General features: G+C 42.5%; 1 protein-coding gene across 1 annotated transcript in view; it reads right to left on the reverse strand.

The window, feature by feature from the left end:
• Window positions 1–26600, reverse strand: part of PRUNE2 (prune homolog 2 with BCH domain) — a 153456-nt gene that overhangs the window by 33572 nt on the left and 93284 nt on the right. Inside the window, exons 9-10 of the mRNA XM_006122482.4 lie at window positions 5491–5570; window positions 1505–1726 (exon numbers count right to left, since the gene is read on the reverse strand). Coding sequence (XP_006122544.2) covers window positions 1505–1726; window positions 5491–5570 — 302 coding nt within the window. The remainder of the gene's footprint in view (window positions 1–1504; window positions 1727–5490; window positions 5571–26600) is intronic.

Here is a 26600-nt window from a genome sequence, read left to right on the forward strand (position 1 = left end):
ATGATAAATAGGACCAAATTTGTCATGTAGTTTCACACTGGCCAGTAGCAGCTGACACCCTGGCTTGTCCGGGGGAGCAGCTGCTGGCTACTCTGTGGCTCTTGCCACCCCAGGGCCAGCTGTGTAAGTCTTCTACTAAACAAATATGGAGAGAAAAAAGTTATTAAACACGTAAATGATAATGGAACCATGTGCAATAAGAAGCAATGATTTGTTCGTAAGTCTCAACAACGTGGGTGCTCTGGGGCTGGAGCATCCATGAGGAAAAAATGGTGCCCCCCTCACTTCCACCACTCCCCACAGTGGCCACCAGCAGACTCCATGGATCAGTGCCTCACCTTCCCCCATTCTGTGCCTACTACCTGCTGTGATCAGCTGTTTCATGGAGTGCAGGGGAAGGGGGGAAGAAGGGGAGAGAAGAGCCAGGACATGGCATGCTCAGAGGAGGAGGTAGAACTGGGCAGGAAGTGGTGGAGTGGGGGTGGAGTCTGGTACAAAGTCTGGCTTCAGCACCTCTGGGCAATTTGGAAAGTCAGCACCTATGGGTTCTTAAGAATTGATCTTGCCAGGTAACTTCAAACTTAGAGAATTACTAAATAAATAATTAGCAAATGAATGAAAAGGAATACATAGAATCATTAGAATTTTAGTGAAGTGCTCACTAGAGTGTTTCAAGAAATTTTTTACAATATTTGTTCAAATCTGTTTGGGTACATACACGGCCAGAACAAAACTGGTTGAAAGTCCACAAAGTTCTCTAGCATGAATTTCCAGGAAGTGTGTTAGATAGAACTTTGTGTAATGAGCTAAAAGAGGTAAGGAGAACTTTTATGAAATACTTGAATGGATGTTATCCAATGAGAAGAAAGAAAACATGAAGGAACCCAGGGATTTTGAAATCATGGACAAAAAATAACAAAATAAGACTAATCTTGCTAAAATGCAAACTATGATAACAGCAAAAAAAATCTGAAACAAATATATTCATTGGGAAAGAGAAATCTGGAAATGTTTAATGTTATCAAAGACTTAAGACCAAAATTTCAAAATTGCCAATGTACTTCCTAGTTATATAACAACATGTTGAAAACCAAGTAGTCATACCTATAGATGTAACTAACCCAGTACTGACTGTCAAAGAAATGATTAGTTCTGAGATGTGCTCTTAACGAAAGACGGATTTTTCATGAGATAGTCTAGGGAGAGAGAGAAGTCTGAATTTCTGCATTTATATAGTTAACTCTTCTTATGTACATGATAATAAGCTAATCCAATTAAAGCTATTTCTCTGTGTGACCCTAAAGAAGTCGAGAGCACAGATTATTTTCCATAGAGAAGACTCAGATATATATAAACACAAAAATAGAACTATTTGGAAACCTTGCCTCAAATCAGAAGTGCTAAATTAATTTACATAGCATAAAGGTTGACACACAAGAGACAGACCTACCCCCATCTAAAATAACGAGGAAAATTCAATTTATTTCTGCATATTGTCTTTTACCTTCCCAGTCTAGTTCATTGCCATTTCCAGTATATTCAAAAGAATCTGCTTCATCAGGTGTGTCAAGATCATCTACATTGATGTCAATTTCATCGGGGGTGTCCAGATTGTCATCGGAAAGGACAGATCCTTCACTCCGGTCCAAAGAAAGGTTGATGTTTGGAGCTGTGAGCTTTATTCTTCTGGGATGGGAACCATTAAGATCCAAAGAATTAGGTGGCTCTAAATAAATATGAAGAAAGAAAAAAGTATCCGTATCAAATTAAACTGCTCTATTGGACACTTCTGAATAGTGTAAAATGCTTTTAACAATGAGATTTTCTATCAACCAGTTATTTAAAATTGTACAATATAGAAAATAAACTGTAAAAAAAAAAGTTTATAAGAAACCAAAATAGAATTATGTTGTCAAAAAGGTCAAATGTTACTAACCGCTCTAAATTACATGACATTCCAATGACCTTAGTGGGATGCATATGGAAGCATCTCAAGACAGAATTTGGTCAAATAATTTTAGTATTAAACATATAAAAATTATCATGATATTTAAATAACAGATGAAGGATTTGTACTGTCAGACAGTAACATCATTATTAATCATAATTACTTTATGTTAAATTGTTCAAAATGGGATTTATCACTCTTGAAGAAAATACCTGAGTCAGAAAGTTCAGATCCGATTCCCACCTTTTCCAAATCAGTGTAATATTGAAATATGGGTTTACTTTTTTTTCTTACTATTACATAATAAAAATACATAATTAGTATCAATGTTGACTCCAGGAAGAATGAATAGACCTCTATGTATCTCTTATAGTATGTGTTTGGTGTTATTCTTATGGTATTGTTTTGTAAATTCTCTGCTCTGTATTTTTATGATTATATAGGGATTTCAAGAAAGTAGTTTTAGCAAACTCAGGGAGCTGGTACATAAAATCCCATAGGCAGCAAGAAAAACAGAAAATGTGGAAATGGCTGAGGTGCTTAATGACTTCTTTGTTCCAGTTTTCACTAAGAAGTTTGGAGGTGATTGGACATCTAGCATAGTGAATTACAGTGAAATTGAGGTACAAATTGTACCTCCGAAAATCGGCATTCTCTGGTCCGGCTGCCAGACCATGAATGCTCCTGGGCAGGAGGGCCAGACAGTGCTGGGGAAAACAGGGCTGGCAGCTCATCTGGAGGCAGTGCAGGACCAGGAATGGAGCCACCTGCAGCAGTGTAGGGTCGGGGCCACAGTCCCTAGGAAGCCCATGTTGCATGGGACCAGACCCCTACAGCAGCCCCTGAGAACATGCTGCTGGGACCAGAGTCCCATGGCAGCCCCAGGACTGCAGGGCACGCTGGAGCCCCATGGCAGCCCCCAGCAACATGGGGCCAGAGTCCCCCGGCACCCCTTGTAGGCGTCGGGCCAGAGCCCTGCAGCAGCCCCCTGGAGCATGGGAATGGAGCCGGAGCCCTGCGGCAGGAACCAAAGCCTGTGGTGCCCAGGGAACCAGTAGCAGCTGGGCAAACAGCCTAGCCAGTTTGGGGGGGAGGATGAGACAGGGTGCTTGTTGGTGCAGCCTGTCGGCAGCAGGTGGCAAGAGATCTCCCTGGTCTGGCACAAGCTCTTGTTCAGGACCAGTCAAGTCCCAAGGGTGCCTCACCAGAGAGGCCCAATCTGTTATATCAGAGGCTAAATAGGAAAAGAACAAGTTAAAAATTACTTGGACAAATTAGATGTCCTCAAGTCACCAGGGTCTGATGAAATGCACTGCAGAATACTCGAAGAGCTGACTGAGCCATTAGTGATTATCTTTGAAAAGTCATGGAAGACCAGAGAGATTCCAGAAGACTGGAAAATAGTACTATATTTGTTCATCTCGTTTAAAAAAAGGGAAATAAGGAACAACCCAGGGAATTATGGACCAGTCAGCTTAATTTCTATACCAAGATAATGGAGCAGATAATCAAGGACTCAGTTTGCAAACATCTACATGACAATAGGATGACAAACAACAAACAGCATGGATCAGTCAAGAATAAATTGCGTCAAATCAACCCAAATCAACTTTTGACATGGTAACAAGCCTTGTGGGAAATGAGGGAGAAGTGGTATATCCTGACTTCAGTATAGTTTTTGATGCTGTCTCACCTGACATAAACTAGGGAAATGAAACCTAAAAGGAGCTATTATAAGATGGATGCAAAGCTGGCTGGAAAACCATTCCCAGGCTAGGTCTAGAATGCAGGAATTTGTCGGCAGAGGCAATGCAAATGAAGCGTTCATTAGCATTTCTCGTGCTGTCATTTGCATAACCTCTTCCGATCCTTTTTGTGAAGAGGTTTTTGTGCAAAAACAAGCAGTGTAGACAGGGCCATTTTGTGCAAAAAATCCCATTTGTGCAAGATCCTGTATACTTCTTTTTTGAGGCATAAGGGATCTTGTGCAAATGGGGTTTTTTTTTGCACAAAATGGCCCTGTCTGCACTGCTTTTCTTTGCATAAAAACTCTTCCACAAAAAGGATCGGAAGAGACTATGCAAATGACAGCCCCAGAGAGTAGTTTTCAATGGCTCACAGTGATTCTGGAAGGGCAGAATGAGTGAGGTCCATAGGGATAAGTTCTGGATCTGGTTCTGTTCATCAATTATTTAAATAATGGCATAGAAAGTTTGTGGATGATACCAACCTGGGAGAAATTGCAAGTGCTTTGGAGAATTAAAATTCAAAATGATCTAAATAAACTGGAGAAATGGTGTGTGGTAAATAGGAAGAAATTCAGAGGACAAATGCAAAATACTCCATTTAGAAAGGAATAATCAGTTGCACACATACAAAACAGCTTAGGAAGGAGTACTGCAGAAAAGGATCTAGGAGTCAGTGGACCACAAGCTAAATATGAATCAACAGTGTCATACTGTTGCAAAAAAAAAGCAAACATCTTTCTGGGATGTATTAACAGAACTGTCGTAACATGACATGAGAAGTAATTCTACTATTTTACTCTGCACTGATTTAGCCTCCACTGGAGTATTGTGTCCAGTTCTGGGTGCCACATTTCAGGAAAGATGTGAACAAACTGGAACAAGTCCAGAGAAAAGCAACAAAAATGAGGAAAAGTTTAGAAAACATGACACATAAGGCAAGATGGGAAAATTGGATTGGTTCAGTCTGGAAAAAGAGAAGACTGAGAGGATACATAGACACAACCATTTTCAACTATATAAAAGGTTGTTACAAGAAGGGGGGGAAAATTCTCATTTACCTCTGATGATAGGACAAGAAGCAATGGTCTTAAATTGCAGCAAGGAAGATTTAGGTTGGACATCAGGAAAAACTTCCTAATTGTCAGGATAGGTAAGCAAAAGAATAAGTTGCTTAGGGAAATTGTGGAATCTCCGTCAGTAGAAATTTTTAAGAGCAGGTTAGACAAACACCTGACAGGGATGGACTAGATGGTACCTGGGCCTGTCATGATTGCAGGGACTGGATTAGATGGCTTTTCGAGGGCCTTTCTAATCCTATTATTCTATGACAAATTCTGTACACTGACAGTTATAGATGTGCAACATAACCTTGTTCCTCCTTGTTGGGTGTAAATGAAGGAATTCTCAATCAATTAAAATACAAGATGGGCATGGATTCTTTCCTGCTACTGCATTTTTAAGCAAGATTTTAAGCTATTTTCTTTGGATTCATGTATTTTAATACTGAACTCACCCCATTTAGACTGAAGTCAAATTTAGAATACTTAAGGCAAAGTACTTAATTATCACAAGAACTAAATGCATTAACAGATGACACTAGGACAAAAGGGGAAATATGTGGCAGACTGCTTAATTTTTATCGTTCGTCACGTGAAATAAAGAATTAACTAAATAAAGAATTATTTCTAACACTGAAAAATGCCTTACACCAGCATAGAGACTTTCTTCTCACTGAATAATTAAATGCCATGCAACTCAGACATAACTGAATGAATGAATAAATGCTTATCTTACCAGGCCTGATCTCTGCAGCATCGGGACTTAGTACACCCTCCTCAAGGGGGATGTCCATTCCCACATCCTCTGGTACCAATCTGGGAAAACAAAAAAAAACAAAGCAAAATATTAAGTTGGCATATTTTCTAGGCAAGATGACCAAGTTCAAAAGATGATTTGATCCAATTTGTGGCACTGTTTTTCTTCATTGATGTCTAAGTTTTTAATAATTTATTTGCAAACTGGCTACAATAATACAGTGATGACCAAAACGTGGGCTGATAGAACATGTTTATATAGCAATTAGTTACCTTCATTGATGATGATTTAGCAAAAATGTAGTATTTTAGTATTGGTATAAGAATATAAGTTGTATGCATAATGATTTGCTTAAGTTCTGTATGTTTCTATTTCACCCTGTCTCTCATGATTAGATGTTTACTGTAAGGTCTTGCTTCCTGTTAGCATTACAAAGTAAGCTGTACTCCTTGTCTGTAGCAAAACTAAGTTGTGGACGATTCCTTTCTTTTTGTTGTTCCTTCAGTAACTATTAATCTTGTCTGAAACGCTGCAAAATTATTTGATGTGTGTGCAGAATGTGTGAAAGTATGAAAGCCATGACAAATGCCCAGGTGGTCAAGATGAAGACTGAGTCTTGAAGATAACCAGGAAACATCTACAGTAGAGTCTCGATTATCCGACCTTCCTTTATCTGACATTCCGTGTTATCCGATCTGCCTGTGGCTGCCCAAGCCAATTGTGCAGGCGGCTGAGCCGGCAGAGCAGAGTGTGGAAGGGAAGGCGCCGGGCAGTGCGGAGAGAAAGGCAGTGAGAGAAGAGGGAGGAAGGAGCAGAGCCATGTGGCAGAATGCCAGAGCCCAGCTGCCACCACTCCCTGAAGGTTGCAGGGCGCTCCAATCTCCCCCATCCCCTCTGGCCAGCCGAGCTGCCCCTGACCTCCCCTATCTCTCCTGACCAGTCGCTCTGCCCCCGACCCCTCTCTCTCCCAGCCAGCCGTGCTGCCCCCGACCTCCTCTATCTCTCCCGGCCAGCTACGCTGCCCCTGACCTCTCGTATCTCTCCTGGCCAGTCGGGGAGATCAAGGAGGTCGGGGGCAGCACGACTGGCCGGGATAGATAGGGGAGGTTGGGAGAGCGCGACTGGCCGGGAGAGATAGGGGAGGTCAGGGGCAGCACGGCTCCCCATGAAGCAGCCGAGTGTCTGCAGAGTGGCAGATGACAGAGAAAATACCTTGGACACAGCAAGGTATTTTCCGTATTAGCCGATTAGCCGTATTTCGATTATCCGACCATCCTTCAGTCCCATTTAGGTCGGATAATCGAGACTTTACTGTATTATGTCTGAGGCTGAATTGATTTGGCAGAACTGAGCAACCCTTGAAACAGGCAGACCCCCTCAAGAGTGAGATAAAAATAAGAGACAATGATTGGCAGCCTGACAATAATCATCAAAGAATAACTGTGGAAAATCTGGAGATTAAAATGTTTTAAGAATGGGTGTAGCCAGACAGGAATGCCCCTCCCCCCCACCCCTCCCCCTGCAACATCCATCTTTGCTTGCCTGGAAGCATGCAAGGCACACAGAGCAGTAAAACACCATAGTCTTTGAAAGCCTTGAACAGGAGGCCCAGATATGCTAGCTCACCCAGCGACCCTGGACAACTGTAAGCAGAGATAAGAGGGTGGTCGAACTAATGGCTGACTAAGAGGCTGCCGAGGAGTGCCCTTGACTGAAACCCATATTGATACGAACACACACTGTCCAGGGAGAGGAATCTCCCGCCCAGTAAAAAATGTCCAGTACTCACAATTTAGTTATCTCTCTTGCAAGTGTAAATTAAGTTGAAACTCCCTTGTAAGAACTGGCATCACAAAGATGGACCAACACAATTTGGCATGTTAAATAAGAAAGAGGATACGGGCCCCTATGGGTATAAAGATGGGTCCAGCAGCACACTTACTCTGAGCATCAATCTACCATCTATCTGCTGATCGGGTTAGGTGATTGGCCTCCCGAGGTTCCATGGGGACGCCCACCTCGTATTCGTCTTTCCTAGGAATTGAGGGACCGGCCCTGGCCTGATATGCTGGAGTCAAGAGGCACAGAAGGGGGTAAAAATTGTACCTGGATGTGGTCCTTTGTCTCAAGTGTACACATAGACTTAGAGCTCTTTAAAGATTAAGCTATCACTTCTATTTCTATTTTCTATCTTTATTTTCTTTGTAACCATTTTTAAGATCTATATTTGCTAGCAGTTAAGAAATAGAGCAATAGCCATTGTAACCATATAATTTATAAGCTTCTTTAATAAACCTGTAACTGTTTAAGCTTTAACCTGACTCCTTCAGTTGCTGTAACAGAACCAAGCACAATTTAAAAGAATTTCAGCCGGTCATAAGGAACAGATATAGAAAGAGCTGGGGCATTTGGATCGTGTCGCTTCCAGAGGAAAGATCCGTAAGGGCATCTCTCAGTCTTCCCTAGGCTGCCCACTGCGAAGGGATCCTGTATCCTAGCGGACAAAGACACGGACGTTAAAACTCCTCGGGGCGCCCATCAGTCTCTCCTAGACTGCACACTGCGACGGGGCCTTGTGTCCCAGCAGTTGAAGACTCGGGTGTAACACACACACACAGACTGCCCTGACCATTGGCTGACAATGGGTTGTGCCCATGAAAGCTCATGATACTATTTATATCTTTTTGTTAGTCTGCAAGGATACTTCTACACTATAGAGGAAGATCAAAGCTGCCGATGTCCTTCTTCCAGAGTACGCATTAGCAGTCTAGTTAAGACAGCTAATTCAAAGAGAGAGGGGCACTCTGGTCAATGCTGGTAACCCTGCTTTCATGAGGAGCAAGGGAAGTCAAAGGAGGAGTGTCTCCCTTTGACTTCCTGCAATGTGGACAGCCCCAAAAGCTGAGTTAAGGTACTTCAACTTCAGCTATGCAATTAATGTAGCTGCAGTTACATGTCTTAATTAAACCTTTTCCCCACAATGTAGACATACCCTAAGGCTCTATAGGACCACTCTTTTTTAAGCTTTTTTTAAAGTTACAGACTAACACAGCTACTCCTCTGTGACTTTTAAACACCCCTATTAGTTACACTCAAGTCATTTCCTTCCTTCACGGCCAGAAGAGGTAAAAACCTGGTGGACGGGGCAGGGGAGAGGTAGAGTGTAGAGACGTAGTGTCCCCCTACTGTATCATACACTTATTCCTCACACTCGAGTACTGCATAAAGGGGCATGTTAACTCACTGCAGTGCTATCACCCGCAGTATTGCAGGATTTTTGTAAATAAGTTATTGCTGACATTCTTTGCATTAACGACTGGAATTCTTCCTCCATGCTATGAGGAGAACCTGCAGGTCACAGCTAGGTTGAGAGCCCATCCACTGGCACTGGGCTTCCTCAAATGTCAGCAGAATCCTCTGGCAATGGAGAAACTCCAGTCTACACGTGACAAGCTGTTTCCACTCCTTTGCCAACACAGGGAAGAATACATTGGAAACCCACTGTATCCATGCTCAAAGAATTTCCTGGCACACAAGATGACGTTGATCACAATATTAAGAAATTAGAGAATGTTTTTTCTTTCCTGTAAATGCTCCTTGTTGAAGGAATACCCAGCTGCATTAGAAGCTCCGTTCTCATCATGCACGATTTACTGGATTGATAAAAAGATGTTTTCCCTTGAAACCGAGGTCAAAATAAATTAAACTCTTTGTGCCCTAAATGACTTCTTTTGTGTGGTACACAGACCATTCATTCAAGGATCAGCTGCATTAAGAGTCAGGTTACGGGATGTTAGCTTTAATACATCAGTCCTGCAGTCTTGCACAAAAGTAAGTCCAAAATTGGGTATTTCTTAAATGTAGTTCAGAGCCAGATATCAGTTTTGTATGAGAGGAGATGGGGATGGTGAAAACTGACTTGCAGCTAACCTCCTTTTACATTCTTTTTTTATGGTTTAGTCAGCCATATAATCTGATGAAACAATCTCTAGGTGCTCTTTAGTTTTCTACAGTCTCTCCATGAAGTCTCTGAAAGCCTCTTAGTGATCGAGGGCATTTTTTATTCTGAGTGGGTGTTCCCCTTCAGATGTGGTGTCTTAATGCTGATTTTGGCCATCAGCTTTTGCAAATATCTGCCCTCCATGTTCATATTATGTCATAACCCCTGTGGGTTGTGCCCTGCCCTGGGTCGGGCTACATACATGTGTGGTTGATAGGTCTCAGAAAATGAGGCGCACTCCTCATCCCCCAAGCAGCTAGTTCTGCAGATTCTATCTGTGGAGAATTTATTGTTTTGATTTCTTTTTCTCCATGAGCATTAAGCTGCCCATCTTTTCAGCCTGACTATCAGCCCAAATATGTATGTGTCTACAGCCTCTGTAAGTGGCCAAGTTTAACAAATGACAAATGGATCTTCTTTACACTGGGCCCTCCTTTGCCACCCATCACAGTTCATTTGCTGTATGGACTTCTGACTCTCCAGTTTTCTGTGCCCCAGAGGTTGTGTGACTCTTAAGCTGGAGAAGGCCCTAGGGCAGAAAACAGCATATTGATATTTTCTAATTTTTTCATAGAGTTTTCAGATTTTCCTCTCCTATGCTCAGAAATGCATGTATTTAATTTTACCTCTAAAGGGCACTATGTCCAAGGCTTTTAAAAAGTGATCAAAGAAAGGTAAATGCAAAAAGTGCCACACCAACAAATACAAATAAAATAAAAATGTTGCTAATCCATGTTTGTTTTGAAAAATAATAATGGTAAAACCGGGGATACAAAATACAAAGCGAATGTTATTTAGAGAGGAGCCTGGAAAATTAGACATATTAAAAACAAGCAAGCTTCTCAAATTTCATAGATAACCCAGGTGCACCATGGCTTTGCAATAAACAGACTTGCTTAGTGCCTGTTGTCTAACAAGATCACAGAAAAACATGGAGCTTTTGGAAGGTGAATGGATTCATTGTGAGATACTCAACAGATATAAAAATAATTTTATGGGATTTGAGGGCTCTATTACCTCAGCCTGATGGATCAAGAACAAAACCTTAAAAAAACCAGTATTTTTTTTCTCTTCCTTCTTATACCTATTTCAGGTAGAATACAAGTCACATAAAAACCATGGAATGAGAGGTAGCAAAATGTGGTATAAGAAATCACAATGCAACATTTCTTCCTCCATTTAAAAGAATCCTTCCTTATGTTTCTTCTTTCATAAAAATATATTTTATCTCTGTGAGCAGAGATAGCCTTTATTATCTTATTTCTGCAAGCACAGCAGCCCTTCTTTTCTGCTCAAAGCATGTTCTCATTTTCCCTTCCACATATAATTTGTTCATTCTTGCCTCCCCTTCTCTTTCCTTTCCCAGGACTTTATTCTGTAGGGTGCTGTGTTCCTTCACTCTGATCCATAAGGCACTAACACGTATTCTTAAATAAACTTCAGTTAAATTGCTTTCATGCTTAAAGTTCACGATGTCTTTAAGTGTATTGCTGGGTCATGGCCAGAGAGCTGAGTACAATCCAGCCCTCAACTTTATCTCTTACCTTCCTATTACTAGTGTTTGAACAGCCAAATCATATTGTACTGAACAATGGGCAGGGGTAGGACCACCTTCCCCTTCTTGTGTACTTTCTCAGGATGGAAATAAAATCTAACGTTCAGACTGAATGAGCCAAATTAATAAAACAACAGACATTAATGGAATCGCATCAGGAACGAATCTTACAAAATATCCTGATTTGTAGATAAATCTTGTATCTTGTAAAGATTTGTGTTAAGTCTTTTAATATTACAGAAACTTTGTATTAAGTCTTTTTATAATGTTATATTCCTTAGGAATAATCAAGGTAAAGAAAATGTCTTTGTATTAGAAGTAGAATAGATCTTACTCCTTTGACTTGAAAATGATTCTATTCTTGATGAATGAGGTGTGAATGAATGAGGCATGGAGGGCAAATTGCAACAGTTGAAAAAGGGAAAAATAGGAGCCAAAACCAAGGACACCAAAGCTACATCTACACTGCACAGTTACTTCGGAATAAGCTATTCTGGAATAGTTATTCCAAAATAGCTTATTTCAAAAGAGCACATTTACACTGCCGGGAAGCCTCAAAAGTCTAAGGGAGGCTTCCCTAGTGTAGGTGTGCTGTCTCAATTTAGAGCCCCAGAAGGAATAACTTAGAATGGCCTTAATGAGGGGCTACTTCAAAATAGCAGAAGTGGAGCATCTACACATGCCTTATTTCGAAATAGCTATTCTTCATAGAATGAGGTTTATAGAAGTCGGAATAAGCCATCCATTATTTCAAAATTATTTCAAAATAATGCAATTGCTGTGTAGACGCTCACATTTTTATTTCAGAATAACGGTCATTATTCCGAAATAACTTAGCTGTGTAGATACACCTCAAGACACTGTCAAACGGGCTCATTGTGGAAAGGATCAGACATATGGATGGCCTTGGGAATCAAAAGCAAGCACTTTCTTTTGAAGCAAATTTGGGAGTTAAAGCAAACACCCTCTTTTAAGATGAATGTGGCATCACTGGGGAAAACACCCAGAGGAAGTCTCCATGGATCTAATTAAGAAATAACTGACATAGACAACGTGCATAGATTTGCACGAGAGGTAAGCTCCTTTAAATGTGGGGTGTCTTGCATGGGACCATGGGTCTCATCTTGTCAACATTGGAGCATCGGTCTGGACCAACAGAGACTGGCTCCTTCCCCTTGCCCATCTAACTCATGTGGCCAGTGAGTTAAGGGGAGCAACAAGTGGGTAACTAAGCAACAAGAAGAGTGTGTGTGTGTGTGTGTGTGTGTGTGTGTGTGTGTCTACGTCTAGAATGCATCCCTCTGTCGACAGAGGGATGCAAATCAAGCACATCAAAATTGCTAATGAAGCAGGGATTTCAATATCCCCTGACTCATTAGCATAAACATGGCCACCGCTTTTTTTCGAAACGGAAGTTTTTCAAAAAAAAACCCCCAAAACGGCACTCTAGATGCAGATTTGTCAAAAATAAAGCTTTTTTTGACAGATCATGTATTCCTCAAAAAATGAGGTTTATTTTCGACAGATCCGTGTCTAGACTGCCGGGTTTTTTTGAAAAAAAACTCAGTTTCAGAAAAAAGCGGCGGCCATATTTATGATAATGAGGTGCCTAATATTTAAATCCCTGCTTCATTAGCAATTTCGATGCGCCTAATCTATATCTCTCTGTCAACAAAGAGGTGTAGTCTAGACACACTCTGTGTATGAGTGCATGAGTATGGTACATTATATGCATATAATACAATATTGATATATATATCACCAATAAATGTGGTGTTTTGCCATATCCCCCCGAAAAAGATCCTGTGCAATTCTTTAAGTACAACAGCTTAATTGCTAATGATATTTCTCTTCAATTTACAATTCTATGCTACAAAATAAGCCAGCTTTTTCAGTTTACGGCCAAAATATCCCATCAGATAGCATACATGGGGTAAATATCACTAATTTCAATGAGAGAGGTGTGTCACATGTCCCTTTCCAGCTTTGGGACCACTTTAACCCTCCCTTTTGCATTCCTGTAACACAACTGCAGAACACATCACTACTGAAGATCAAACTCTTGTCAGACATATGAATTTTTAGAATTAAAAGTGTTTGGCAGTTTTGTTCTTATTGCAAAAAATAAAGGGCCTTTCTACTTCCTTTTTATTAAAAACAATTACTACATGTTTATGTATACTGTCAGGTCCCGCAACTTCTGAATGTAGTTCTTCCTCTGTTCGGAAAGAGAACTGGAATGTCAGGGCTTTTCTCTATAAATATTTCTTATGAGTAATGGTACCATGAATACCAATGTTATAGGGTCATCTAACATTGTTGGACTACTTTTTCAAAATTACAACAGAAAAGATGAAAAATACAGTTAATCGGTTTGAGCATTTTGAATAGGAGATAATTATTCCGGTTACAGAGGTGAACTGTATAACTGTGTTACAAATGAGATGGGTTATTTCAAGTGACATATTAAGTTGCTAGAATTGAAAAGCACATTAATTGCATGTGTGTGTCTTTGCCTTTTGAAGCTGATCATCTAAGTAGGACAAGTGGAAGGGATTTGCAGGCTCAGCCAGAAGCATGCTATACCAGCAAAAAACAGGAGATTCAGGAAATCAGATATCATTATACGCAGTTAGGGAATGACAATATTATTATACACAATTAGGAAGGGAGCGAATGATAGAATATTTGGCCATAAGTTCTCCACTCAAAAAATAGTTGTCAGGAAATGCTCAGCTAGGAAGAAAAATATAAGCCATAGGTAAGACCCACTAGCCCACGCTATTTCATTGAGGGAGAGAAAATATAATGACATGGATATCTTCAAACTGTTCTTAGAACCAGTTCTTAACTACAACATTTCTGTACTACAAAACTGTAAGCAGGAAAGTTCTACAGCTTGTTTTCAAAAGAGGCTGTAGAAAGAGATTCTTTGGTTGGTAAACTAAAGATCCTCTGAAAACCAGCACTCTCTGGTCTTGGGCCAGAGAGCCTAGGAGCCTAATGGCAGGAGGGCCAGCAGCTCAATTGGGAACTGGGGGCAAGAAGGCCAGAGGAATGCTGGGGCCAGAGAATGGAGAACTCTGGCAGCCCATGGCAGTGTGGAGCTGGGGGCTGGGAAACCTGAGGCGCCTGTGGCAACACTGGACCAAAAACCATAGAAGCCCAGATGCCTGCAACAGCATGGGACTGTAGAAGCTCAGCTGCCCACGGCAGTGCGGAGCTGGAGGACCCTGACAGCCTGTGGCAGCATGGGGTTGGGGACTGGAGAAGTGCAGCCCCTCACAGTGGCGTGGGGCTGGGGAAATCTGGCCATATGTAGCAGCATGGGCCAGGGCCAGAGAATCCCAGTCACCCATGGCAGGTGGCAGCACAGAGGACAGCCTGGCAGGGGAGAGGATAAAGGACGCCAGAGGCAGGGGGCCAGCTGGTTCAGGGCCCGTGGCAGGGGACCCCCTCCCCTGGTCTGGCAAATTCTGTCATTTGGGACCGGTCAGGTCCCGATGGTGCCAAACCAGGGAGGTCCAACCTGTGTTCAACAAATCAAAGTGGCATGGACTGCACAGCTCGTATTCAATGCAGGAAGCACTTGACAGTTCAAGTGGACTCTTTGAGTGGTTTGTTATCTCCCCTATATCTGCATTTAAAAAGAACAGCCTAGAACAGGGGTGGGCAACATACAGCCTGTAGTCTGGATACAGCCTGCCAGGATCTGACCCCCGGGAACCCTTGGCAGGCTCCTTGCCTGCCCCGCCGCACACACTGTTCAGAGTAGCTCTCTGAATGCTTCAAGCCTGAGGGGAGAGGAAAGGCGTCACGCGTTGCCCCTGCCCTCGGCAAAATCTTTCAGCTCCTTTTGGCCGGTTTCTGGCCAAGAGGAGCTACCCGTTTGCTGGACAGACAGCGCACATAATACCCCTTTCCCCTGGGCTCGCAACCTTCAGAACTGCACATGGCCCCTGAACCCGCTCTTGAGGAATCAGCTAGGCTGCTGGCCAGGGGCCACTTAGGTAAGCACCTCCTGGCCTGAGACTGCCTCTGGCTCCCCGCCTCTTCCTCCCCTCAACCTTCTGTCCCACTCCTGAAGACATTTTCCCATTGTCCAACTAGCTTTGTATTATCTTATTCATTTGTGTCTGGCTTTGCCATTGTAGAAGCAGCAGAAAAGCTTCAGAAAGTTGTATGTTGTGCTCCACAAGCTGACTTCCAATGTGCTTAGCGTAATGAGAATCCTCCTTCACCGAGCCCCATAAAACTAACATTTCTGTAAGTTTTGATGAAAAAATTCATAATAGCCTTGACAATTTAAAATACAACTAGGATTACTCCTGTGCAACTGGTTTGTTTGTCTTTACAGCTTTGTTGGCTTTTTCCAGTTATTTTTAATTAAATCTTTCTTTTTCTTTTTCATTGCCTACCTTTTGCACTGTTTAAAACATGTGCCTCTTTCGATAGTAATGTCTACTACACTCTTCTATGGGATGGAATCAGATCCGTCAACCGTGAATCCAAGGTCCTATTCTACAGGTAGAGGGGGACCTAATAGGGGTACAGGGTCTGGGCGGGAGTTGTGACCTGGGGCAAGGGGGTGCTGAGGGTTTGGATGGTGAGTAGGAGGAGGGAGTCAGGATGTGGGAAAGGCAGGGGATGCCAGAGGCAGGCTCTGACTAGGAGGCGCTTTCCTAAGCCAGCAGCCCTGCAGCACTCCCAAGGCAGGCTCGGTTCCCTGCCTGCTGCAAACCAAGATCACTTTAAACCACAGGCTTGTTCCCTCCATATGGCTCTCAGCTCCGGGAAGGGGAAGGGGCTTGTGCTGCCCCCATTTCCCAGGCCAATATCTCAGCTCCTATTGGTTGGTTGTTTCCAGCCAATAGGAGTTAAGAGATTGGCCAGGGTCAATTCCTATTGGCCAATTGTTTCCAGCCTATAGGACCTAAGGATTGGACGGGGGGCTGGGAGATCACACAAAGTCTCCCCTTCCCTGCAGAGCAGAGAGCCCACAGATTGCAGTTTACACCACAGTAGGTGCATGTCTGAGGGTCCTGGCAGGGTGGTCTGTGGGCCGGGATCCAGTGGCTTGGCGGGCCACATTCAGCCCCTGGGCTGTATTTTGCCCAGCCCTGTCCTAACCTGAATTATGAAATCATAGAAATTCAGTTAAGACTAAAATTCCCCCATTTTGACTTGATGAAGAGCCAGGAGAGAGGCACAGGTCAACTGATGAGAAAGGCAGGGTCACAGAGCAATACTACAGGTTTAGAAGAACAGGAGGGTGAATAGCTATTTTGGGACCTTATAAGCATTGGAGCCTAGGAACATCTGCCTTCTCTGGGCTCTGACATAAGCAGGGAAGATCTGCTCCCTCTGTCTCATCTGAATGCCTCAGACATACAGATGCAGTGGTGGGTCATAGAGATGCGAGGGCAAGGGAAGGTGAAAGACAATGCCACTCTCAAGCTGGTCATGCAGGTGGCTTAAGTGGGAAGCAGTCCAGTGCCTGTAGCAAGGAGGTGCTGGGAACAGGCAGCAACAAACTGTTGTAAGGTACAGCGAGGAACAGAGTGGGGAGACAGACTGGAGACAAAGGAGGTATTCTGACCATGAAAATGAGAGCTAGTTGGGGAGTAAAGCTGGCTCCATGCAGCCTATTCCTACAGCCCACTTACTCCTCAAAGAGGAGGGTCTTTGAGTGAGGGAGACTCTGATGTATAAGAAGTGGTCAGGTCTGTACATATATGTGAGTGAGGGACAGTAAAAGCACAGAGTCACCACCAATCACCCTCAGACAACCACTTGGAACAGTAGGTCAGCCAAATCTGGGCACAGAAGGAAACAGTCAGATTGGGATGCTGGAAAGTGTCAGAGCCAATGTGTCAGGGAATGCAGGGCTGTTAACAGCTGAACTGAAACTAGGGATGGAGGGTAGCAGGAGAGCACTGAGACTGAGCAGTTGGAATTCAGCCAAAGAGCTGCATAGAGAGGACTTGTGGAACTGATCCAAGGATGTTTCATTCAAACTGTGCTCAAAATACACTTCTCTAGGCAAATGTTCCCAAGGCACTGGGGCCTATTAAACCATCAAGCTCACGATGGAGGGCCCTCTGCTGTGTTTCAAATGACAATGACCATATTAGGATGTGAATAGATTTAAAGGGACAGGAACAATATAGTCTGCAAAAGAGAAGACTGAGAGGGTACCTGAAAACAGCTTTCAAATACCTAAAAGGTTGTTATAATGAAGAGGGAGAAAAATATTCTGATGATAGGACAAGAAACTATAGTCTCAAATTGCAACAAGGGAGGTTTAGGTTGAACATTAGGAAAAACTTCTGTCAGGTGGTTACACACTGGAATAAAGGACAAACATCCATCAGGAAGGGTCTAGATGGAGCTTGGTCCTGACATGATTGCAGGGGGAATGGACTAGATGACCTCTCGGGGTTCCTTCCAATTCAATGATTGTATGATTCTATGATTATGGAGCCCTAGTTTGGACAGTTCCAGCCCCAGGAGGAGAAGGAATGAAAATCAAATGCTTGGGAATAGTCAGTAGTGAAATAGCATGCAAGAGACAACAGATGTGGCAAACACAAGATCTGTAAATTAGGCAAGGGGCTCATAATCTTGTGTCATCCCTATAGGTGAGATCCTTGAGCAGAGGCTGGTGTACTACTGATACAATTATCCAGCAAGGGCACAATGCAGAATGAGCATAGTGATGTGCAGGGCATCTGATATAGGGTATGGAAGGTAAAACATCATGTCTGTGAGATCAAAAGAATGAAAAGATTAGTCAGCCCTAGTGTAAGAGTGCAACTCCACTGACATTAATGATGTTACACCAAGATTGAATATGATATAAAGACTTTACAAGAAAAGATGGTTTTTAAGTTCACAGTTCAGGAAAACTTCAGCACATATAACCGGTAGGTTCCATTTATTTAAGTTTAACACATTCTTAAGTACATTTTTGAACAGGGATGCTTTCCTCAATCAGGTCTTAAATAAAATTAAAAAAAAAAAAACCTTGGAAAACAACAAATGGTCCTGTAGGACCTTAGAGACTAACCAAAAATATAGATAGTATCACGAGCTTCAGAAGTGGGTTGTACCCACAATATACTATCTATATTTTTGGTTAATCGCTAAGGTGCTTCAGGATGATTTGTTTTTCAAGTTTTTTTAGTTACAGACTGACACAGCTACCCCTCTGATGTCTTAAATAGACATCTTGCAGTGTATACTCTGTAGCCTTATTTCCACCTTATTGGATTGCCTTGTGGCATTTTAACTAGGAGTTTCACGGTTTTATTTCTTTCACAATCAACAATGTGTATGTATTTACTTGGCTTACACCCTTTCCTTTCTGCCATTCTTAATAAAGACTCCTTTGTGTGTCCATAATGTGCTATAGTATACATGGTCTCCTGTTTGAAACACCTGGGCTACGTCTACACTGGCCCCTTTTCCGGAAGGGGCATGTAAATTTCATGAGTCGTAGTAGGGAAATGCGCGGGGGATTTAAATATCCCCCGCGGCATTTAAATAAAAATGTCCGCCGCTTTTTTCCGGCTTTTAAAAAAGCCGGAAAAGAGCATCTACACTGGCCCCGATCCTCCGGAAAAAGTGCCCTTTTCCGGAGGATCTTATTTGAAGTAGGAATAAGATCCTCCGGAAAAGGGCACTTTTTCCGGAGGATCGGGGCCAGTGTAGACGCTCTTTTCCGGCTTTTTTAAAAGCCGGAAAAAAGCGGCGGACATTTTTATTTAAATGCCGCGGGGGATATTTAAATCCCCCGCGCATTTCCCTACTACGACTCATGAAATTTACATGCCCCTTCCGGAAAAGGGGCCAGTGTAAACGAGCCCCTGCTGAATCTGTGGGTTATTCAGTACAATATCATGTGCATACAGCCATGTGTTTTACCATGAACTTCACAATGACTCACAGCCACTGGCTGGGGAGCTACACTGTATCCATGTATTCCAAACAACCACTTGTGCTATCCGTGCGTATGTATGTGTCATATAAGGATCACTAACTGTGACCTAGAGTTCTCGCCAACATTTTCTCCTAATCTGTTGAGAAGCATCTAGTACAATAGGGCCCACTCTTGGATCCCTTGGTTGCTATTATGAAATAAATAATATGAATAATATTTACTTGTGCTGGCAGAATTGTATTCTTTACCATGTATTGCCCATATATTTTATTAGCCCAAATGTTTATTTGAACACAGGGATTTTACTTAAACAGTGGTTTAACTAACTAGAATGACTGCACAGATCATAAGTGTCAATATATTAAAGGCTTGTAAAACGTAATTGCTTTTTCCAGCTCTTATCAGTCATTTTTTTCCAGTTTGTATCTGCTGTTAGAGCTAGATGTTAAGGGCATGCAGTAAAATTACAATGAACTCCTTTTATTAGGTTCAGAGGTAGACTAACAATAACCACTGGCTAACACTCTAGAAAGTCCATATAGTTATATGCATTTAAAGCTCTGATCTGAAATACTCAATGCTAAATTAGGGCCAATCCAGCCACGGCAGGAATGCGAAGGAGCTTTTTATCCTCAGTATTCCCATGCGGGAGAAAACGTCCTCTGGATGGCTGTTCTAATGAGTTTGGGGTGAAGAAATGAGTGAGGGCACCTAGTGCTATTGGGAACAGTAGTATATCCTCAAAAGAATGGATTTCAGCAGGGTGAGGGAAGGGCTATCCTGACTGGATGTGAAGTACTTCTCACTGCCCAGTGTGCTTCTCCAGGAAGCAGCATAAGAAAGGCATGAGAAAGTACTGAGAAAGGCATGATGCCTCCTGGCACTGTTATTGCAGCCTCCCTCTCCCCCTCCCCTAACACAGCTCTGCCTCTTATGAGTTATAAATAAATCCAAATCATAGCCCCGCATTTCCTCAAAATAATACCACACCTCCCAACACATTTCCTCCCCATGCTATTTTAAGTACTTCATATTTAGGTATTCTAGGTATGTTCTGCAAGTTCTTACAACACTGTCATTTCTCTTGACTAGATGAAGTATTTGTTTACAAAAATGCACCCCACAAGAATAATTTTCATTCCATCTTCACAGATAAAAAGTGCAAATGAGCTAATGAAACCAGTAAGCTCCCGACATTAAAAATGAATGAAAATAATGTCTGTACAAAGCAACTTTTGCAGTAGTTCTTCAGCCCTCGTGTCAGTTGACACTATTCTCAGATCCTTCCTCACTCTCATAAGGCTGCAGAACTCCTTACACAACAATAATTTAAAAGGGTGTTGTGCGTGTGTAGGGAGGAGGAGGGAATGTCATATGCTTCAGTTGATATCAAAAGACCAAAAACAACACAATTGTCAAGTACTGCACTGTTAGTGCTATCTCAAGTTATAGCTATGCCAGTAGCTAAGCAATCATTTAAAACTACAATGACAATGGCTTGATTTTCTTTTTTCCCCACCATTGCCTGAAAGCTATGCAAATGCACTGAAAATAAGCAGAAGTGTTAGGTGATTGATTGTACAGTGAAGTTTTGTTTCCTAATTATAAATACCGGAGTCTGTTCCCTGACAAAACAAGCCCGTTGGTTGGATATAAGCGCCTCTCATAAGGAGCTGCAACATAATTAAAATACAGCTGCCTGATTTTCAGTAATGAGGCACTGGATGCTTTGAATCCTGCTGACAAACATTCCTCTCGCCCCTTCTTTTTTTTGCTCTGAATTAACTGCAACAATAGAAACAGTCCAGAACCATTAACTAAAAAAAGCACTTTGCATATCATTCTCATAGCGCAAAGAGATGCTTACCTTCTAAAGACTTGAGGAGGTTTTTTTTAGAGGGAAAATAATACAGATGCTTTATTGCTAGACTTCAGCATCCCTCTTTCTGTAGCAGTTTACTAGGAATACAGATCCTCCACCATTTTCTGGTCACATGACTAGTGGTACTGCTAAATAAGGATGATCACCTGCCTTCGGATAGCTTGCTGTATGTACCAGAAGAAAGCACAGCCACTCTGGTTGGGTGAATATGAGTGAGAGAGCTGACTGGAGCTTAAGCAGTAGAAAATATTTTTAATGGTCCTGTGGGGCTCTGTTACAATATTCTCAAACTTCTATGAAGAGTCTGCTGTCAGTTGTGAAAAGCTGCCTGCTGTTTCACTGAAGAGCTGAGCAAAGCTTGCAGTGAGAGATGAGACGAAAGTTCATATGGATTCAGCTCATCCCAGCTCTCATTTCTGTTTGTCTCCTGTGGTTATATAACATGTACATAGTCACACATGTTTGATGTGACTTGTTTCAGCTTAACAGTTTAGGTATGAAAAGATAAATATTATTAAAACCATCAGATGGAGCAGGGGATACTCTATAAACTAGTATCTTTAGCTTTACTAAAAGCTCTGGCTATGTCTATACTGCAGCCATTTGTCGGCAGAGAGTATGCCAATGAAGTGCTCATTAGCTTTTGTTGCGCTGTCATTTGCATATCTCTGCTGATGCTTTTTGCACAAGAGGTTTTTGCGCAAAAACAAGCCATGTAGACAGCTCCGCTTTGTGCAAAAAAACCCGTTTTGCGCAAGATCCCTTATGCCTCAAAAAAGGAGGTATAGGGGATTTTGCACAAAAGAGAGGTTTTGTAGAAAACGGACCCATCTACACTGCTTGGTTTTGCGCAAAAACCTCTTGCGCAAAAAGCTTCAGCAGAGATATGCAAATGACAGCGCAACAAATGCTAATGAGTTTTTCATTAGCATACTCTATGCCGGCAAAAGCCTGCAATGTAGACATAGCCTCTGTGCTGTCCTCTGAGAACACTGGAGAAGGGGAACCTGTACCAGTAGGAAAGGGAATTGTTTCCCTGGAATATGGCCAGCCTGGTTCTGTGAAAGCCCCATTGGGGCATGGTCTCCGTGTGCATTACAGAGAAGGAGAAAAAGAGGGGAAGAAGGCTGGGCTTTTCGGGATTTCTCCTGACAGTCCTGGATAGAGGGAAGGAGGGGCACAGGAAGTCAGTAGCCCAGAGGTTGTATTAACTTCAACTGGCTTAGGAAACAACCCTTTTGGCCAGATTGTAAGTATATCAGGGCTGTTTGCACAATTGAGCCCAGCTGCTCCCTTTGCCCCTCCTGCAGTCAGGCCTGCCTTCAGGCATAGGCCTGTTTTTTTTTCCAAATTGTCTATAAACTACTTGCATGCTTACAGCACTGAATGAAAACAGATTCAGCCATTGTCACCATGTACAGTATCTGAATCAGTATTCCACCACTGAAAGATCTTGTACTCCATTATCAATCTCCTGAGTAATCAGCACTCCTCACTTATCTTTTAAAGAAAAAAACAACCACTGACCACTAAGCATTTAAAGAGGTATAAAACATACTCCTGCTCAAAGGGGATGTTGAAATGTGATTAGTGGTCTTGCAACCAGTGTAACAGTTCTGAAAATTAAGTTTCCTTACCATTGCGTGGACAGGGCAGGGAGTTGGTTTGCTTTGCTTTTTTATTTTGTTAGCAGACTTCTAAGCTGTCTGAAATTTTAATCTCATGTTATGCCAGGCACTTAGAAAAAAACATACCCATAGTAATATATATATATATATGGGTAAGTAAGTACTATCTTTTATTGGTCCAACTTTTGTTGGAGAGAGAGATATGCTTTCTAGCCAGAGCTCTTCTTCGGGTCTGGGAAATGTACTCTGAGACTACCTCACCCACACACTCTCTAATACCATGGGCTGTGTCCAGACTCAGGGGTTTTTTCGGGAAAAGTAGCCTTTTCCCGAAAAAACTTCCCCTGCGTCCAGACTCAAGCCACGTTCTTTCGAAATTAATTCGAAAGAACGCGGCTTTTCTTTCGATGGCGGTAAACCTCAATTTACGAGGAAGAACGCCTTCTTTCGAAAGTTCCTCTTTCGAAAGAAGGCGTTCTTCAATGTAAATAGGGCTTCTTCAAAAGAGAGCATCCAGACTCACTGGATGCTTTCTTTCGAAAAAGCAAGCCGCTTTTTCGAAATTTCTCCATGCAGTCTAGACGCTCTCTTTCGAAAGAGGCTCTTTCGAAAGAGGCTTGCAGTCTAGACATAGCCATGGTGTCCAAGCAGTTCTGAAGCAGTGCCAACTATCATGGCTACTGCTCACTCAATTGGCTAAGGGATTTGGGATTATTTGGTCTGCAGAAGAGAAGAGTGAGGGGGGATTTGATAGCATCCTTCAACTTCCTGAAGGGAGGTTCCAAAGAGGATGGAGAGAGGCTGTTCTCAGTAGTGACAGATGGCAGAACAAGGAGCAATGGTCTCAAGTTACGGTGGGAGAGGTCTAGGTTGGATATTAGGAAAAACTATTTCACTCGGAGGGTGGTGAAGTACTGGGATGGGTTACTTAGGGAGGTGGTGGAATCTCCATCCCTAGAGGTTTTTAAGTCTTGGCTTGACAAAGCCCTGGCTGGGATGATTTTAGTTGGGACTGGTCCTGCTTTGGGCAGGGGGCTGGACTCGATGACCTCCTGAGGTCTCTTACTGCCCTACGATTCTATGATTCTATGCATAGGCAAATAGACACATTGTTCAAACCAACTAGTCACACTCAACTGGCCAAATAGCCACATGTAGCTAGTGGCTAGCATGTTGAGCACCACAGCTCTAATATCTTGGGACCTAATGACTACAATTACAGTGCATACAACTTGTGCAGTACTATCATAATCACAAACCCCAGTGAAATAAGAGTGAGTCTCCAATACAACAATTAGATTTCCTGTGCCAAGCCCCACTGACCTCATTGGGATGTCCACCCAGAGTGAGGGTCAACCCATGAGGATCACTGGGGTTGACACTGTTAGGCTGTGTCTAGACTACATGCCTCTGTCGGCAGAGGGATGTAGATTAGACACATAGGCAAAGGCAAATGAAGCCGCGATTTAAATGATTGCGGCTTCATTTACATTTACATGGCTGCCGCACTGAGCCGACAAACAGCTGATCAGATGTCTGTCCGCTCAGCATGCTAGTCTGGACGCTTCCCTGCCGACATCAAAGCCCTTTGTCGGCAGCCCCGTTATTCCTTATCGGCAGGGGAGCGTCCAGACTAGTGCGCTGAGCGGACAAACAGCTGATCAGCTGTTTGTCGGCTCAGCGCCGCAGCCATGTAAATGTAAATGAAGCCGCGATCATTTAAATCGCGGCTTCATTTGCCTTTGCCAAAACAACAAATCTACATGGCTCCGTCGACGGAGCCATGTAGTCTAGACGTACCCTTAATGCTTTCAGACAACGTTTCTCAAACTGTGGGTCACGACCCCTGGGGGGGGGTCATGAGCAACTTAGAGGGGTGTCATAGCTGGATTCAGTTTTTCACTTGCGACCCCTCTCTCCTGCACTGCAAAGAGCAGCAGGGCAGCAGAAGGCAACTGCCGGCAAGCCGCACAGTGTGGCCAGGGCCATGGGACTCCAGGAGTGCGGCTCAGCTGCAACAGGAGGCAAGGTGGTGGGAGAGTGAGGCCAGTGCCAGCGCAGGAGCGGACATGCGAGGGGCCGGCTGGGGCACGGTTGCCAGGCGACCGAACGCTTCCCCAGCTGGGAGAGGGCAGCGGGCTGGGGGATTGGGTCGGGCCCGAGGACCCGGAGGTAAATAAGGGCACATGGGGGTCAGAAGAGGAGAGGAGAGGAGAGGAGAGGAGACGAGAGGAGAGGAGAGGAGAGGAGAAAAAGACAGGGGGAAGGAGCCTGCAGGGGGGAAGGGCGTTGAGGACCGTAAACGCCTTGAAGGAACCCCAGGAGGGCAAGAAGTCTGGTGAGAAGGGGGGAGGAAGCGGCCCAGGGCAGTGAGGGTGGGGGGGTCACACACATTCATTTAGAATTTTAGGGGGTCGTGGTATCACAAAGTTTGAGAATCCCTGCTTTGAGAGGAAATTAAGTACTGCTGATCTCCAGTGAGTCAAACAGAACACAATATACTTACTTAGAAAAACTAAGCTTAGATAGAAGAGGGAGTTTTTCATATAACAGATGCTCTTTAGCAACAACCTACATTCAGATTTATTTTATTGTTTTTAATTTAGAATGGGATCTATTAAACTAAATAAAAGATACAATTTACAAAGTGAGTTAATAACAGAAGATTTTTTTTTGATTTGTGCATCAATTCATGAATAGCAGTCCTGGTCTTATTAAAAGCTGGTGATAAAGTACTTGGTGTGTGCCCTGCGGTAAATAATAAAGCTGTTTTTTACAAAAATGGGATTATCACCATATTGGCTTCCGCTATTTTTTAACATCTGGCTTTTTCAATGCTAAATTGGTATTACATTTTAATTATTTTCCAGCATCCAGATGGTAATGGAAAGTATTGTATCACCCCAAAACTGGCAACAAAAAAGATAGCTGTCATGACTTGCTGGGTCACAACCAATGTAGGGAAATAAAGAGTGTTACGAAAGCTAAGTGTGAAAAGTACATTTCATGATTTCCAGCAAGTTAAAACTTGAATAATTTAATTTACTGTTATTAAATTGTGTGATGGAGAAAATACTGAGAAAGGAAATTCTTGAATGAGGTCAATTGTATATTTACAAAAGTGCCCAGAAATGTATCCAGGCTGGGTATACATGTTTCATTATTCTACTTTCAAAGAAGTATTCTACTTTGAAAATGATGAAATATCATTATAAATACATATAAGGAGTAAACCTAGGCAGGAACAGTTTTCTCATCCTGGGAAAATTTAAGATTTCCAACATTTTCCTGCCCCAAATAGGGGTGAAAAGTAAAAATCTCAACAAAAATAAAAATTGAGAACCAAAAATCTTGAAAAAAAATCAGTTTGGGTCTGTTGAAATAATTCATTTTGATATTTGACATTTTGACAATTCTGAAACATTTAATTTTTATTTTAAAAACAACAACATGCTATAACTCAGCTAGTGTTTCAAAACAAAAAATCACTATGAACCAAAACGTTGACATTTTTTATTTTGAAAATGTCCAAATGGGTTGTTTTGATAAATTCAGAATATCTTATTCAAAAGTTTTTCAACACAGGATTATGTCAAAACTGACCCTACTCCATTCATGCTTTGTGTTTTGCTGAACAAACCTTTCTGAGAGATTCCTGACCACTTCTTATGACAAGTTGCATCCTAATGGCAATTAATATAAGGCATAATGGCTTAATACATGTAAATTTAATACATGTAAAGCATCATGCACACCTACAATGCTTTTTAAATAATAACAAATAACAATGCCAGTAGTAATAATGTGCTCTACTCTGTGTCAGACCAGTGTCCAATTCTCAGTTCATGTCCCTAATCTTGTAGTTCAGGAAAGGCTGGAAGTACTACTGAAGCAATATATTCACTCCCCAGAGTGCCTGGCATTGCTGTAGAGCAAGGGCAGGGAAAATATGGCCCCTGAGCTGGATGCAGCCCACAAAGCCACTGTGTGTGGCTAGGGTTACCAGGTGGCTTAAAAAAAAATACCAGACACATTTGAGCTCAGATGGGGGGGGGGGGGGGGGGGGGCGACTGGCCAGCAGG

This window comes from Pelodiscus sinensis, chromosome 6 (genome assembly GCF_049634645.1).
Source record: "Pelodiscus sinensis isolate JC-2024 chromosome 6, ASM4963464v1, whole genome shotgun sequence".
NCBI classification, from domain to species: Eukaryota; Metazoa; Chordata; order Testudines; family Trionychidae; genus Pelodiscus; species Pelodiscus sinensis.